The sequence below is a fragment of the Dendropsophus ebraccatus genome, chromosome 5 (genome assembly GCF_027789765.1).
Source record: "Dendropsophus ebraccatus isolate aDenEbr1 chromosome 5, aDenEbr1.pat, whole genome shotgun sequence".
NCBI classification, from domain to species: Eukaryota; Metazoa; Chordata; class Amphibia; order Anura; family Hylidae; genus Dendropsophus; species Dendropsophus ebraccatus.
In genome coordinates this window covers 6,556,516-6,572,721 of record NC_091458.1, presented here as the reverse complement: position 1 = coordinate 6,572,721, position 16,206 = coordinate 6,556,516, and the positions used below count along the sequence as shown (strand labels likewise).

The 16,206-nt window shown below is 53.3% G+C and overlaps 1 protein-coding gene across 1 annotated transcript in view; it reads left to right on the top strand.

The window, feature by feature from the left end:
• The first annotated feature begins 345 nt into the window (after nt 1–345).
• The window catches only part of LOC138792214 (NACHT, LRR and PYD domains-containing protein 6-like), a 40,221-nt gene continuing 24,360 nt past the window's right edge, over nt 346–16,206 (top strand). The window contains exons 1-2 of the mRNA XM_069969356.1: nt 346–395; nt 5,225–5,278. Coding sequence (XP_069825457.1) covers nt 5,254–5,278 — 25 coding nt within the window. The 5' untranslated portion in view covers nt 346–395; nt 5,225–5,253. The remainder of the gene's footprint in view (nt 396–5,224; nt 5,279–16,206) is intronic.

The window sequence follows — 16,206 nt, the reverse complement described above, 5'->3', positions numbered from 1 at the left end:
GGTTATATGAGGAATCCATATCAGATGTCCGTCACCCGCTCTGTGTACAATGAGATAAACCAGTCTGACGGCTTCTCCCGCTGATACACTGTACATGACAGGCCGCCCTGTCATGTCTATGGGGGGGGGGGGGGGCATGGGGGTAGGTAACCCTGGGGGCCTGGAGGGGAGGAAGCTGCCAGTAACTGGTAATAAAATGAAATGTTATATCCCTCATTCCTTACAGGGTTAAATCACTGGTGAAAGTGAAAGCAACAGTAGCGGTCCCCCCCTCTCCCCCCCCTCTCCCTCCCTCTCCCCCCTCTCCCTTCCCCCCTCCTTCCTTCCTTCCTCCCTCCTCTCAGACATTTCTTTTCTTCAGAGATCTGTGTATTTATATTTTGGGAACCGGCAAGGTAAGAGCCTCCTCTCTCTCTCTCTTTGTATATATATATATATATATATATATATATATATATATATATATATATATGTGTGTGTGTGTGTGTTTATAGCGGAGGATATCACACTGATCAGTGATGGGGGGGGGGGGGGGGCTCTCAGGCAGATCCATTTTGTACTGTTACTTTCCATTCTTGAAGTCATAAAGACACAATAGACCGGACAGGCTGGGGTAACATACTGTAACACACTATACCACAATCCATAACCCCGAGCCACATAGTGCGCACCGCCTGGCACCATTCCCAGTGTGTCGCAGCATCAAACATTGCACATAGTCCTCTTTTAACCCTTAAACTCCATAGTGACTTGGCCCATAAGACATGGGGCTCCCTACGTATTACAATCCCCCCAGATGGGTCGTTAGTGACCTCAGGTCTCCCATCCTTATACTTCTATTACATCCTAAGGCTGGGTTCACACTACGTATATTTCAGTCAGTATTGTGGTCCTCATAGCAACCAAAACCAGGAGTGGATTAAAAACACAGAAAGGCTCTGTTCACACAATGTTGAAATTGAGTGGATGTCCGTCATATAACGGTAAATAACTGCCATTATTTCAATACAACGGACGCTCTTTTAGGATAACAGCAAATATTTGCCATTAAATGACGGCCGTCCTCTCAACTACATCATTGTGTGAACAGATCCTTTCTGTGCTTTCAATCCACTCCTGGTTTTGGTTGCTATGAGGACCTGACATGAGGACCAAATACTGCCTGAAATATATGTAGTGTGAACCAAGCCTAATACTGCAATGCATTACAGGAGAGAACGCTTGCCCTAGTTCCAATTTAAAAAAAAGCCCACAGTGCTAATAAAAAGAAGAAAAGTCACAGAAAAAAATTAATTAAAATTATTATTTTAAAAAAATTTTCATTTATTAAACATTAAAAAAATTGGTATCGCTGCATCTGTAACAATCCAAACTATTGGCCTTCTCCCAAACACTGGAATAAGGAGTGATCACAAATATGCCATGAAGTTTAGCTCACCCAACAAAGAAAAAGGAGAATGAAAAGGTCACAGGGTCACACAGGTCAAAGGGTCACACAGGTCACGGTCACACAGGGACTATTCTATCAGTATTGGACCCCACAATAAAGTACATACAAAGGGCATGTCTGGCCGATCACTGATCTAGACCGATCACTGACCGATCTGGGACACTGAGAAGCAGCATGAAGAGATGAAGGAGACGGGGATAAGAAGGGGCGGCGGGGTGGCTTAGTGATTGGCACCTGCAGCCCTGGGGTCCTGGGTTCAGATCCCACTGAGGACACCATCACACTACAAAACATACAGAGCTGGTGCTATATAAATAATTATTAGAGCCGCTGCTGCGGAGGGGTCAGGGGACTTAAGTATTTTTTTGCAAGGTCCCAGCTACATACTATTGTTTTTTGTTTTTTTTTTTTTTAACTTTTCTTAAAGGGGTACTCCCATGTCAATTACACTTGCAATATTCAATATTTCTGCAAATACAATCATTTGCCTCCTCCTCCTGATATGCTGCTCTTGTCCGCCCATTGGTGACAGCTCGTTGTCCAGGTTACCGTCCACCACTCTGCTCTAAAAGCAGTGGTCTGACTGATATACATCGATATATGTATTTATAAAATATATGTACACGAGTGGTGGTCAGTAACCCCAGAAAGAGGAAAGCGTGGGCTCATCTGGAGGAGTGTAGCTAGCCCTTTAAGAGCTTGGCTTTGAAGAGGTTTCTTTTAGACAATGATAAGATGCCGTTATCTCTGCGCTTTACAATAGCAGGAAGTCTCCATTTATTATCTCTTTTATGGGTGATTTAGCAACAGGTTTAGAAAGGATCCGGACATGCTTATAGTTCACGTTATTTAAAGAGGCAATGTCACAAAAAATTTTTTTGACATGTCAAAAGTTTTGATTGGCGGGGGTCGGTTCAGACCGTGACTGATGGGGAGAAGGAAGTGGAGAAGTCTGCGCTCAGCACATTCACTGCCGGCTCTGTGTCACATGAGGAGACGGCCACATAATGCTACAAGTCTATAGAGCCGTCTCCTCACCCAGAGGAACACACAGTAGTGAGGTAGGCTTCCCGCTCTTTCCTCTGGTCAGTCAAAACGTTTTTGTGGATTTTTTATCAATTGTATTTTTATTGAAATTTTCAAATAATGGAACATGTCCGGCCATCAGGTACAACTGAGTAATGGTAAACTCATTTCCCTAGATGGAGGGGAGAACTATCAAAGGTGTGGATGGGTAATTTGTCATCAGCGGAGAGTAGACCAAGGACAGCTTCATCAGAGAGAAGGGAACAACAAAAATCCCATGAGGCCAATTAGTGTAGACAATCCGCAAGGGAGAAATGGTGGAGCCGTCAGTGTCGCACGATTGTCTTCAATGAATGGAACCGTAAATAACAACATCAAATTGTCAGGACCGACTCCGAGACACAAGACAGAGTGAGCCTGCCAAGCTGTCCCTGCCTTTTGGAGTTATCGGCTCCTTTACAGGCCGGCCCTGCCCGAAGACTGGAAACCACTCTGGATAAGGTGCAACACAAAGACAGAGACACGGTCGGTCAATAACGGCCGTCGCTGTACAGGATCGGAACACAGGAGAATAGTCAGGGAGTCAAAGCCAGGAATCAGTATACCAGGAAAATCAACCAGAATCACGATAGAATAGTTAGCTAGGCACGCACTAGGAGGCGCTATAGGGAGGGCCATAAGTATGGATACACCCTGATAAAATGGAAGTGGTTGCTGATATCACCTTACCGTTTGTAGCATATTAGTACATGGGAGGGGGAAAACATTTGAGGCCCGGTGATGCCCATGGTGGCCATCTGCAAAGCCGCCATTTTGGAATTTAACTTTACTTTTTCAATGGGAAGGGTTTCATGTGACCCATCAAACACATAGAGAATTGCACAAGAAAAACAATGGTGTGCTCATTTTTAACATAGCTTTATTCATTATCGAGTTATTAACACGTTTGTGACATGGAGCAATGACAGTAGCCCACTAAAGGATGGGCTGAAAGTGCTGCCCATTGTGTTGAATTGACAACACGATTCTTTTCTCCAATTCTTGACACACCAAAAGCAATACTGCAGAAGAAAGGCTACCACAGGCCTCCTGTATCTGGTGTTTCAGGTGCCCCAGAAGTCAACCTCTGTGACATGTCAATGGCTTTAACAATAAGAAACGTGTCAATAACTCAATAATGAATAAAGTTACATTAAAAATGAGCACACCACTGTTTTCTTGGGCAATTCTCTATTCGTTTGATGTGTCACATGGCCCCCTTCCCATTGAAAGGGTAACCTTGAATCCAAGATGGCGGCTTTGCAGATGACATCACCCGGCCTCAAATGTATGCCCCCTCCCTTGTACTAATTTGCCACAAACGGTGAGGTAATATCAGCAACAACTTCCATTTTATAAGGGTGTATCCATACCTATGGCCCATTCTGTAAAGCAGGCAATGAGTGACAGGAAAAGGCAGACACTTAAAGGAGTTAAAGTCCTGGCCCCAGAACCTTATTGGGGCAGGAACTCCAGCCTCCTCATATAATCTAGAGCTGACTGGCAGCTGCACCTGCCAGTCAGTAATAACAGTAACACATATCAGCTGAACGCCCAGCCGGGGAGCAGTGTGACCCCGGCTGCGGCTTAAGTAACTAGGGGCGCTGTCAATGAGCCCGAGTAACTGACTGGGCCATCCAGCATTTTCACCCCTTGTCTTACCTTCCCACAGAGGACACCGGGGGAGTGTATTGAAGTAAGGATAAAACGCTTGTTATGTTATATAAGGGCAGCACTATATAAAAAGTTTTTAAGTGTCAGATATTCCCTTCAACAATCCTGTAAGTGGAAAGAACAAAAATAACCCAACAAACCCAGCAGTGTATATTTCTATGTTATTCCCTATATGGATTAGGCAATGGGATCATTTTATAGTTATGGTCCTTGCACACCCCGGATGAGTTATATGAGGGTTTGTTTTTTTTATTGCTTTGTTCTTGACCATAATAAAGCATTTAGAGGAATACAGCATACTTTTCTCCTACACTCTTAGGCTGGGTTCACACTACGTATATTTCAGTCAGTATTGTGGTCCTCATATTGCAACCAAAACCAGGAGTGGATTAAGAACACAGAAAGGATCTGTTCACACAATGTTGAAATTGAGTGGACGGCCGCCATATAACAGTAAATAACGGCCATTATTTCAATATAACAGCCGTTGTTTTAAAATAACAGCAAATATTTGCCATTATATGACGGCCATCCACTCAATTTCAACATTGTGTGAACAGATCCTTTCTGTGTTTTTAATCCACTCCTGGTTTTGGTTGCAAAATGAGGACCACAATACTGACTGAAATATACGTAGGGTGTACCCAGCCTTTAAAAGGTTCATGGCTGAAAATATTGGCCATAGCTGATTGTTATCCAAAATTTGACCCAAAATTTTACAGCCATAAAATTGTTTAGGAAAAAAATGTATTTTTTTTTTTTATTAAAAAAAAAACATTTTCCATTTAATAAAACAGCCAAAAAACCTGGGGTTTTTATTACTAGAGGTCGTGGAAGGTCACAGAAAGAAATTAGTTTTTTTCTGCAAGCCGTCCAAAAATGTAACTAAACAACTAAGGCATAAATATCCCGAAATGGCAGCTAAAAACGTTGAATCATCCCCCCTGACGTCACCGGCTCCATCAATAGAAAATAAAAATTTGTCAACATTGTTTGGCTTAATGTAATAAGTTTTATTTTTAAAAATTTTTGCAGATTTTCCGCTCTTCCCGGGAACCTCAGGAATGAGTATTACATCTCCCAGTGATGGTAAGCACCCATCCTCCTCCTCTTCTTCCAACAACCGTATTATTGATAATCCCATCTGTACAATTCACACTTTGGATAAGAGTAGACGTAATGGGAATGGGCTCTTATAGGTGAATACTATGGGGGGAGATTTATCGAAATGTGTAAAATATACACTGATGTAAACTGCCCATAACAACCAATCACAGCTCAGCTTTTATTTTACCAGAGGTGAGAGCTGAGCTGTGATTGGTTGCTGTGGGCAATGGACACCAGTGTATATTTATACCCTTTGATAAATCTCCCCCTATGACAGGACAGGATCCTCTGTTTTTGCTGCCTATCTCTGCATTAGGCTACTTGTTGCCCACTTGGCTTTGGCTGTACCAGCAGATGTCATGTTGGACGTTGGATGTTCCAATGTCAGAGTCCCTTTCAAGGTTAAACCATGTTGTGTCTTCTGCCTCTTCCTGTTTTCCAAGATGTTTTTCTTTTTTCTTAGTTTCTGGCAGTGCTCCTTCTCTTCTTGTGGTTACGTAGCTGAGTTTCTGTTATTTTTGGCCCTTGTTGGTATGCTGGAGGTATCGCTCGGTGATCGGGCATCTCACTGTAGATTAAATGCTCCTTGGTTCATATCCATGTGCACCCCCACTTCTTATGAGACCAGTACGTGTATGTGTGTCTCCATATACAATATGTGTTTAGAAAGTCTTCAGACCCTTTAATTTTTTGTAGCCTTGTGCTTTATTATCTTTTTGAATTTATTAGACCTGGAAATGGGGATGTTCGGCCATTCTTCCCAGCAGATCATCTCCAGAGATATCGCATTGGGTTCAGGGCTCTGTCTGGGCCACTCCAGGACATTTAGGCCTCATTCACATGTTCAGTAATTTTTCTGGACCACAAAACCTCCCGCTATTTTTACTCTATGGTCTGTATAATTTCATCCGTATTTGCATCCGTTTCCGTAAAAGGTGAATAGTACTATTTTTGCATATCTAGTTTGCATATACTTGATTCATGTTTGTGACGGATGTGACGTATAAAAAACACGGATCCCATAGACTTTTATTGGTAATCCGTACCGCAATCACAATCCACACTAGAGCATGTCCTATTTTTATGGAACAGATTACGGATTGTGTAAATAGCGCAATAGAAATCAATGTGCTCCAAGTTGAACCGTGATTACGGATCCAGAAAAACTGACAACTTTACTGAACGTGGGAATAAGGCCTTACAGAGTTATCCTTTAGCTGTTCCTGTGTTGTCCTGGCTGTGTGCTCGGGGTCATTGTCCTTTTGGAAGGTGAACTTTTGGCCCAGTCTGAGGTCCAGGGCGCTCTGCATCAGAATACCATGGACTTTGCTTTATTCAGCTTTCATTCCACCCTGACCAGTCCCCCTCCCCACCCCCACAGCACAACAAAGCCCCTACCAGGCCTCACTGTAGGGATGGTATGGGGGCAGGTGATGGGCAGTGCTCTCCTCCTCACTGTAGGAATAGTATGGGGCAGGTGATGGGCAGTGCCCGGTCTCCTCCTCACTGTAGGAATAGTATGGGGCAGGTGATGGGTAGTGTCCGATCTCCTCCTCACTGTAGGGATGGTATGGGGCGGGTGATGAGCAGTGCCCGGTCTTCTCACTGTAGGGATGGTATGGGGCAGGTGATGGGCAGTGCCCAGTCTCCTCCTCACTGTAGGGATGGTATGGGGCAGGTGATGGGCAGTGCCCGGTCTCCTCCTCCTCACTGTAGGGATGGTATGGGGCAGGTGATGGGCAGTGCCCAGTCTCCTCCTCACTGTAGTGATGGTATGGGGCAGGTGATGGGCAGTGCCCGGTCTCCTCCTCACTGAGGGGATGGTATCGGGCAGGTGATGGGCAGTGCCCAAACTCCTCCTCACTGTAGGGATGGTATGGGGCAGGTGATGGGCAGTGGCAGTCTCCTCCTCACTGAGGGGATGGTATGGGGGCAGGTGATGGGCAGTGCCCGGTCTCCTCCTCACTGAGGGGATGGTATGGGGGCAGGTGATGGGCAGTGCCCGAACTCCTCCTCACTGTAGGGATGGTATGGGGTAGGTGATGGGCAGTGGCAGTCTCCTCCTCACTGAGGGGATGGTATGGGGGCAGGTGATGGGCAGTGCCCGGTCTCCTCCTCACTGAGGGGATGGTATGGGGGCAGGTGATGGGCAGTGCCCGGTCTCCTCCTCACTGAGGGGATGGTATGGGGGCAGGTGATGGGCAGTGCCCGGTCTCCTCCTCACTGTAGGTATGGTATGGGGCAGGTGATGGGCAGTGCCCGGTCTCCTCCTCACTGTAGGTATGGTATGGGGCAGGTGATGGGCAGTGCCTGGTCTCCTCCTCACTGTAGGGATGATATGGGGCAGGTGATGGGCAGTGCCCGGTCTCCTCCTCACTGTAGGGATGGTATGGGGGCAGGTGATGGGCAGTGCCCGGTCTCCTCCTCACTGTAGGGATGGTATGGGGGCAGGTGATGGGCAGTGCCCGGTCTCCTCCTCACTGTAGGGATGGTATGGGGGCAGGTGATGGGCAGTGCCCGGTCTCCTCCTCACTGTAGGGATGATATGGGGGCAGGTGATGTGCAGTTCCCGGTCTCCTCACTGTAGGGATGGTATGGGGGCAGGTGATGGGCAGTGCCCGGTCTCCTCCTCACTGTAGGTATGGTATGGGGCAGGTGATGGGTAGTGGTCTCCTCCTCACTGTAGGGATGGTATGGGGCAGGTGATGGGCAGTGCCTGGTCTCCTCCTCACTGTAGGTATGGTATGGGGCAGGTGATGGGCAGTGCCCGGTCTCCTCCTCACTGTAGGGATCGTATGGGGCAAGTCATGGCGGTGCCCGGTCTCCTCCTCACTGTAGGGATGGTATGGGGGCAGGTGATGGGCAGTGGTCTCCTCCTCACTGTAGGGATGGTATGGTGGCAGGTGATGGGCAGTGGTCTCCTCCTCACTGTAGGGATGGTATGGGGGCAGGTGATGGGCAGTGGTCTCCTCCTCACTGTAGGGATGGTATAGGGGCAGGTGATGGGCAGTGGTCTCCTCCTCACTGTAGGGATGGTATGGGGCAGGTGATGGACAGTGCCCGGTCTCCTCCTCACTGTAGGGATGGTATGGGGCAGGTGATGGGCAGTGCCCGGTCTCCTCCTCTCTGTAGGGATGGTATGGGGGCAGGTGATGGGCAGTGGTCTCCTCCTCACTGTAGGGATGTTATGGGGCAGGTGATGGGCAGTGCCGGTCTCCTCCTCACCGTAGGTACTGTATGGGGGCAGGTGATGGGCAGTGCCCGGTCTCCTTCTCACTGTAGGGATGGTATGGGGCAGGTGATGGGCAGTGCCCGGTCTCCTCCTCACCGTAGGGATGGTATGGGGGCAGGTGATGGGCAGTGCCCGGTCTCCTCCTCACTGTAGGGATGGTATGGGGTAGGTAATGGGCAGTGCCCGGTCTCCTCCTCACTGTAGGGATGGTATGGGGAAGGTGATGGGCAGTGCCCGGTCTCCTCCTCACTGTAGGGATGGTATGGGGCAGGTGATGGGCAGTGCCCGGTCTCCTCCTCACTGTAGGGATGGTATGGGGGCAGGTGATGGGTATTGCCCAATCTTCTCCTCACTATAGGGATGGTATGGGGCAGGTAATGGGCAGTGGTCTCCTCCTCACTGTTGGGATGGTATGGGGCAGGTGATGGGCAGCGCCCGGTCTCCTGCTCACTGTAGGGATGGTATGGGGCAGGTGATGGGCAGTGCCTGGTCTCCTCCTCACTGTAGGGATGGTATGGGGCAGGTGATGGGCAGTGCCCGGTCTCCTCCTCCTCACTGTAGGGATGGTATGAGGCAGGTGATGGGCAGTGCCTGGTCTCCTCCTCACTGTAGGGATGGTATGGGGGCAGGTGATGGGTAGTGCCCGGTCTCCTCCTCACTGTAGGGACTGTATGGGGGCAGGTGATGGGCAGTGCCCAGTCTCCTTCTCACTGTAGGGATGGTATGGGGCAGTTGATGGGCAGTGCCCGATCTTCTCCTCACTGTAGGGATGGTATGGGGGCAGGTAATGGACAGTGCCTGGTCTCCTCCTCACTGTAGAAATGGTATGGGGCAGGTGATGGGCAGTGCCCGGTCTCCTCACTGTAGGGATGGTATGGGGGCAGGTGATGGGCAGTGCCCGGTCTCCTCCTCCTCACTGTAGGGATGGTATGGGGGCAGGTGATGGGCAGTGCCCGGTCTCCTCCTCCTCACTGTAGGGATGGTATGGGGGCAGGTGATGGGTAGTGGTCTCCTCCTCACTGTAGGGATGGTATGGGGGCAGGTGATGGGCAGTGCCCGGTCTCCTCCTCACTGTAGGGATGTTATGGGGCAGGTGGTGGGCAGTGGTCTCCTCCTCACTGTAGGGATGGTATGGGGCAGGTGATGGGTAGTGGTCTCCTCCTCACTGTAGGGATGGTATGGGGCAGGTGATGGACAGTTCCCGATCTCCTCCTCACTGTAGGGATGGTATAGGGGCAGGTGATGGGCAGTGCCTGGTCTCCTCCTCACTGTAGGGATGGTATAGGGGCAGGTGATGGGCAGTGCCTGGTCTCCTCCTCAGTGTAGGGATGGTATGGGGCAGGTGATGGGCAGTGCCCGGTCTCCTCCTCACTGTAGGGATGGTATGGGGCAGGTGATGGGCAGTGCCCAGTCTCCTCACTATAGGGATGGTATGGGGGCAGGTGATGGGCAGTGCCCGGTCTCCTCCTCACTGTAGGGATGGTATGGGGCAGGTGATGGGCAGTGGTCTCCTCCTCACTGTAGGGATGGTATGGGGGCAGGTGATGGGCAATGCCGGTCTCCTCCTCACTGTAGGGATGGTATGGGGCAGGTGATGGGTAGTGGTCTCCTCCTCACTGTAGGGATAGTATAAGGGCAGGTGATGGGCAGTGCCCGGTCTCCTCCTCACTGTATGGATGGTATGGGGCAGGTGATGGGCAGTGCCCGGTCTCCTCACTGTAGGGATGGTATGGGGGCAGGTGATGGGCAGTGCCCGGTCTCCTCCTCACTGTAGGGATGGTATGGGGGCAGGTGATGGGCAGTGGTCTCCTCCTCACTGTAGGGATGGTATGGGGCAGGTGATGGGCAGTGGTCTCCTCCTCACTGTAGGGATGGTATGGGGCAGGTGATGGGCAGTCCCCATTCTCCTCCTCACTGTTGGGATGGTATGGGGGCAGGTGATGGGCAGTGGTCTCCTCCTCACTGTTGGGATGGTATGGGGCAGGTGATGGGCAGTGCCCGGTCTCCTCCTCACTGTAGGGATGGTATGGGGCAGGTGATGGGCAGTGCCCGGTCACCTCCTCACTGTAGGGATGGTATGGGGCAGGTGATGGGCAGTGGTCTCCTCCTCACTGTAGGGATGGTATGGGGCAGGTGATGGGTAGTGGTCTCCTCCTCACTGTAGGGATGGTATAAGGGCAGGTGATGGGCAGTGCCCGGTCTCCTCCTCACTGTATGGATGGTATGGGGCAGGTGATGGGCAGTGCCCGGTCTCCTCACTGTAGGGATGGTATGGGGGCAGGTCATGGGCAGTGCCCGGTCTCCTCCTCACTGTAGGGATGGTATGGGGTAAGTGATGGGCAGTGGTCTCCTCCTCACTGTAGGGATGGTATGGGGCAGGTGATGGGCAGTGGTCTCCTCCTCACTGTAGGGATGGTATGGGGCAGGTGATGGGCAGTCCCCATTCTCCTCCTCACTGTTGGGATGGTATGGGGGCAGGTGATGGGCAGTGGTCTCCTCCTCACTGTTGGGATGGTATGGGGCAGGTGATGGGCAGTGCCCGGTCTCCTCCTCACTGCAGGGATGGTATGGGGCAGGTGATGGGCAGTGCCCGGTCACCTCCTCACTGTAGGGATGGTATGGGGCAGGTGATGGGCAGTGCCCAGTCTCCTCACTGTAGGGATGGTATGGGGCAGGTGGTGGGCAGTGGTCTCCTCCTCACTGTAGGGATGGTATGGGGCAGGTGATGGGTAGTGGTCTCCTCCTCACTGTAGGGATGGTATAAGGGCAGGTGATGGGCAGTGCCCGGTCTCCTCCTCACTGTATGGATGGTATGGGGCAGGTGATGGGCAGTGCCTGGTCTCCTCCTCACTGTAAGGATGGTATGGGGCAGGTGATGGGCAGTGCCCAGTCTCCTCCTCACTGTAGTGATGGTATGGGGCAGGTGATGGGCAGTGCCCGGTCTCCTCCTCACTGAGGGGATGGTATGGGGGCAGGTGATGGGCAGTGCCCGAACTCCTCCTCACTGTAGGGATGGTATGGGGTAGGTGATGGGCAGTGGCAGTCTCCTCCTCACTGAGGGGATGGTATGGGGGCAGGTGATGGGCAGTGCCCGGTCTCCTCCTCACTGTGGGGATGGTATGGGGGCAGGTGATGGGCAGTGCCCGGTCTCCTCCTCACTGAGGGGATGGTATGGGGGCAGGTGATGGGCAGTGCCCGGTCTCCTCCTCACTGTAGGTATGGTATGGGGCAGGTGATGGGCAGTGCCCGGTCTCCTCCTCACTGTAGGTATGGTATGGGGCAGGTGATGGGCAGTGCCTGGTCTCCTCCTCACTGTAGGGATGGTATGGGGCAGGTGATGGGCAGTGCCCGGTCTCCTCCTCACTGTAGGGATGGTATGGGGGCAGGTGATGGGCAGTGCCCGGTCTCCTCCTCACTGTAGGGATGGTATGGGGGCAGGTGATGGGCAGTGCCCGGTCTCCTCCTCACTGTAGGGATGGTATGGGGGCAGGTGATGGGCAGTGCCCGGTCTCCTCACTGTAGGAATGGTATGGGGGCAGGTGATGGGCAGTGCCCGGTCTCCTCCTCACTGTAGGGATGGTATGGGGCAGGTGATGGGCAGTGCCTGGTCTCCTCCTCACTGTAGGTATGGTATGGGGCAGGTGATGGGCAGTGCCCGGTCTCCTCCTCACTGTAGGGATCGTATGGGGCAAGTCATGGCGGTGCCCGGTCTCCTCCTCACTGTAGGGATGGTATGGGGGCAGGTGATGGGCAGTGGTCTCCTCCTCACTGTAGGGATGGTATGGGGGCAGGTGATGGGCAGTGGTCTCCTCCTCACTGTAGGGATGGTATGGGGGCAGGTGATGGGCAGTGGTCTCCTCCTCACTGTAGGGATGGTATAGGGGCAGGTGATGGGCAGTGGTCTCCTCCTCACTGTAGGGATGGTATGGGGCAGGTGATGGGCAGTGCCCGGTCTCCTCCTCACTGTAGGGATGGTATGGGGCAGGTGATGGGTAGTGCCCGATCTTCTACTCACTGTAGGTATGGTATGGGGCAGGTAATGGACAGTGCCCGGTCTCCTCCTCCTCACTGTAGGGATGGTATGGGGGCAGGTGATGGGTAGTGGTCTCCTCCTCACTGTAGGGATGGTATGGGGCAGGTGATGGGCAGTGCCCGGTCTCCTTCTCACTGTAGGGATGGTATGGGGCAGGTGATGGGCAGTGCCCGGTCTCCTCCTCACCGTAGGGATGGTATGGGGGCAGGTGATGGGCAGTGCCCGGTCTCCTCCTCACTGTAGGGATGGTATGGGGTAGGTAATGGGCAGTGCCCGGTCTCCTCCTCACTGTAGGGATGGTATGGGGAAGGTGATGGGCAGTGCCCGGTCTCCTCCTCACTGTAGGGATGGTATGGGGCAGGTGATGGGCAGTGCCCGGTCTCCTCCTCACTGTAGGGATGGTATGGGGGCAGGTGATGGGTATTGCCCAATCTTCTCCTCACTATAGGGATGGTATGGGGCAGGTAATGGGCAGTGGTCTCCTCCTCACTGTTGGGATGGTATGGGGCAGGTGATGGGCAGCGCCCGGTCTCCTGCTCACTGTAGGGATGGTATGGGGCAGGTGATGGGCAGTGCCTGGTCTCCTCCTCACTGTAGGGATGGTATGGGGCAGGTGATGGGCAGTGCCCGGTCTCCTCCTCCTCACTGTAGGGATGGTATGAGGCAGGTGATGGGCAGTGCCGGTCTCCTCCTCACTGTAGGGACTGTATGGGGGCAGGTGATGGGCAGTGCCCAGTCTCCTTCTCACTGTAGGGATGGTATGGGGCAGTTGATGGGCAGTGCCCGATCTTCTCCTCACTGTAGGAATGGTATGGGGCAGGTAATGGACAGTGCCTGGTCTCCTCCTCACTGTAGAAATGGTATGGGGCAGGTGATGGGCAGTGCCCGGTCTCCTCACTGTAGGGATGGTATGGGGGCAGGTGATGGGCAGTGCCCGGTCTCCTCCTCCTCACTGTAGGGATGGTATGGGGGCAGGTGATGGGCAGTGCCCGGTCTCCTCCTCCTCACTGTAGGGATGGTATGGGGGCAGGTGATGGGTAGTGGTCTCCTCCTCACTGTAGGGATGGTATAGGGGCAGGTGATGGGCAGGGCCCGGTCTCCTCCTCACTGTAGGTATGGTATGGGGCAGGTGATGGGCAGTGCACGGTCTCCTCCTCACTGTAGGGATGGTATGGGGCAGGTGATGGGCAGTGCCCAGTCTCCTTACTGTAGAGATGGTATGGGGGCAGGTGATGGGCAGTGCCCGGTCTCCTCCTCTTCACTGTAGGGATGGTATGGGGCAGGTGATGGGCAGTGGTCTCCTCCTCACTGTAGGGATGGTATGGGGGCAGGTGATGGGCAGTGCCCGGTCTCCTCCTCACTGTAGGGATGTTATGGGGCAGGTGGTGGGCAGTGGTCTCCTCCTCACTGTAGGGATGGTATGGGGCAGGTGATGGGTAGTGGTCTCCTCCTCACTGTAGGGATGGTATGGGGCAGGTGATGGACAGTTCCCGATCTCCTCCTCACTGTAGGGATGGTATAGGGGCAGGTGATGGGCAGTGCCTGGTCTCCTCCTCACTGTAGGGATGGTATAGGGGCAGGTGATGGGCAGTGCCTGGTCTCCTCCTCAGTGTAGGGATGGTATGGGGCAGGTGATGGGCAGTGCCCGGTCTCCTCCTCACTGTAGGGATGGTATGGGGCAGGTGATGGGCAGTGCCCGGTCTCCTCACTATAGGGATGGTATGGGGGCAGGTGATGGGCAGTGCCCGGTCTCCTCCTCACTGTAGGGATGGTATGGGGCAGGTGATGGGCAGTGGTCTCCTCCTCACTGTAGGGATGGTATGGGGCAGGTGATGGGTAGTGGTCTCCTCCTCACTGTAGGGATAGTATAAGGGCAGGTGATGGGCAGTGCCCGGTCTCCTCCTCACTGTATGGATGGTATGGGGCAGGTGATGGGCAGTGCCCGGTCTCCTCACTGTAGGGATGGTATGGGGGCAGGTGATGGGCAGTGCCCGGTCTCCTCCTCACTGTAGGGATGGTATGGGGGCAGGTGATGGGCAGTGGTCTCCTCCTCACTGTAGGGATGGTATGGGGCAGGTGATGGGCAGTGGTCTCCTCCTCACTGTAGGGATGGTATGGGGCAGGTGATGGGCAGTCCCCATTCTCCTCCTCACTGTTGGGATGGTATGGGGGCAGGTGATGGGCAGTGGTCTCCTCCTCACTGTTGGGATGGTATGGGGCAGGTGATGGGCAGTGCCCGGTCTCCTCCTCACTGTAGGGATGGTATGGGGCAGGTGATGGGCAGTGCCCGGTCACCTCCTCACTGTAGGGATGGTATGGGGCAGGTGATGGGCAGTGGTCTCCTCCTCACTGTAGGGATGGTATGGGGCAGGTGATGGGTAGTGGTCTCCTCCTCACTGTAGGGATGGTATAAGGGCAGGTGATGGGCAGTGCCCGGTCTCCTCCTCACTGTATGGATGGTATGGGGCAGGTGATGGGCAGTGCCCGGTCTCCTCACTGTAGGGATGGTATGGGGGCAGGTGATGGGCAGTGCCCGGTCTCCTCCTCACTGTAGGGATGGTATGGGGTAAGTGATGGGCAGTGGTCTCCTCCTCACTGTAGGGATGGTATGGGGCAGGTGATGGGCAGTGGTCTCCTCCTCACTGTAGTGATGGTATGGGGCAGGTGATGGGCAGTGGTCTCCTCCTCACTGTTGGGATGGTATGGGGGCAGGTGATGGGCAGTGGTCTCCTCCTCACTGTTGGGATGGTATGGGGCAGGTGATGGGCAGTGCCCGGTCACCTCCTCACTGTAGGGATGGTATGGGGCAGGTGATGGGCAGTGCCCGGTCACCTCCTCACTGTAGGGATGGTATGGGGCAGGTGATGGGCAGTGCCGGTCTCCTCCTCACTGTAGGGACTGTATGGGGGCAGGTGATGGGCAGTGCCCAGTCTCCTTCTCACTGTAGGGATGGTATGGGGCAGTTGATGGGCAGTGCCCGATCTTCTCCTCACTGTAGGAATGGTATGGGGCAGGTAATGGACAGTGCCTGGTCTCCTCCTCACTGTAGAAATGGTATGGGGCAGGTGATGGGCAGTGCCCGGTCTCCTCACTGTAGGGATGGTATGGGGGCAGGTGATGGGCAGTGCCCGGTCTCCTCCTCCTCACTGTAGGGATGGTATGGGGGCAGGTGATGGGCAGTGCCCGGTCTCCTCCTCCTCACTGTAGGGATGGTATGGGGGCAGGTGATGGGTAGTGGTCTCCTCCTCACTGTAGGGATGGTATAGGGGCAGGTGATGGGCAGTGCCCGGTCTCCTCCTCACTGTAGGTATGGTATGGGGCAGGTGATGGGCAGTGCACGGTCTCCTCCTCACTGTAGGGATGGTATGGAGCAGGTGATGGGCAGTGCCCAGTCTCCTTACTGTAGAGATGGTATGGGGGCAGGTGATGGGCAGTGCCCGGTCTCCTCCTCTTCACTGTAGGGATGGTATGGGGCAGGTGATGGGCAGTGGTCTCCTCCTCACTGTAGGGATGGTATGGGGGCAGGTGATGGGCAGTGCCCGGTCTCCTCCTCACTGTAGGGATGTTATGGGGCAGGTGGTGGGCAGTGGTCTCCTCCTCACTGTAGGGATGGTATGGGGCAGGTGATGGGTAGTGGTCTCCTCC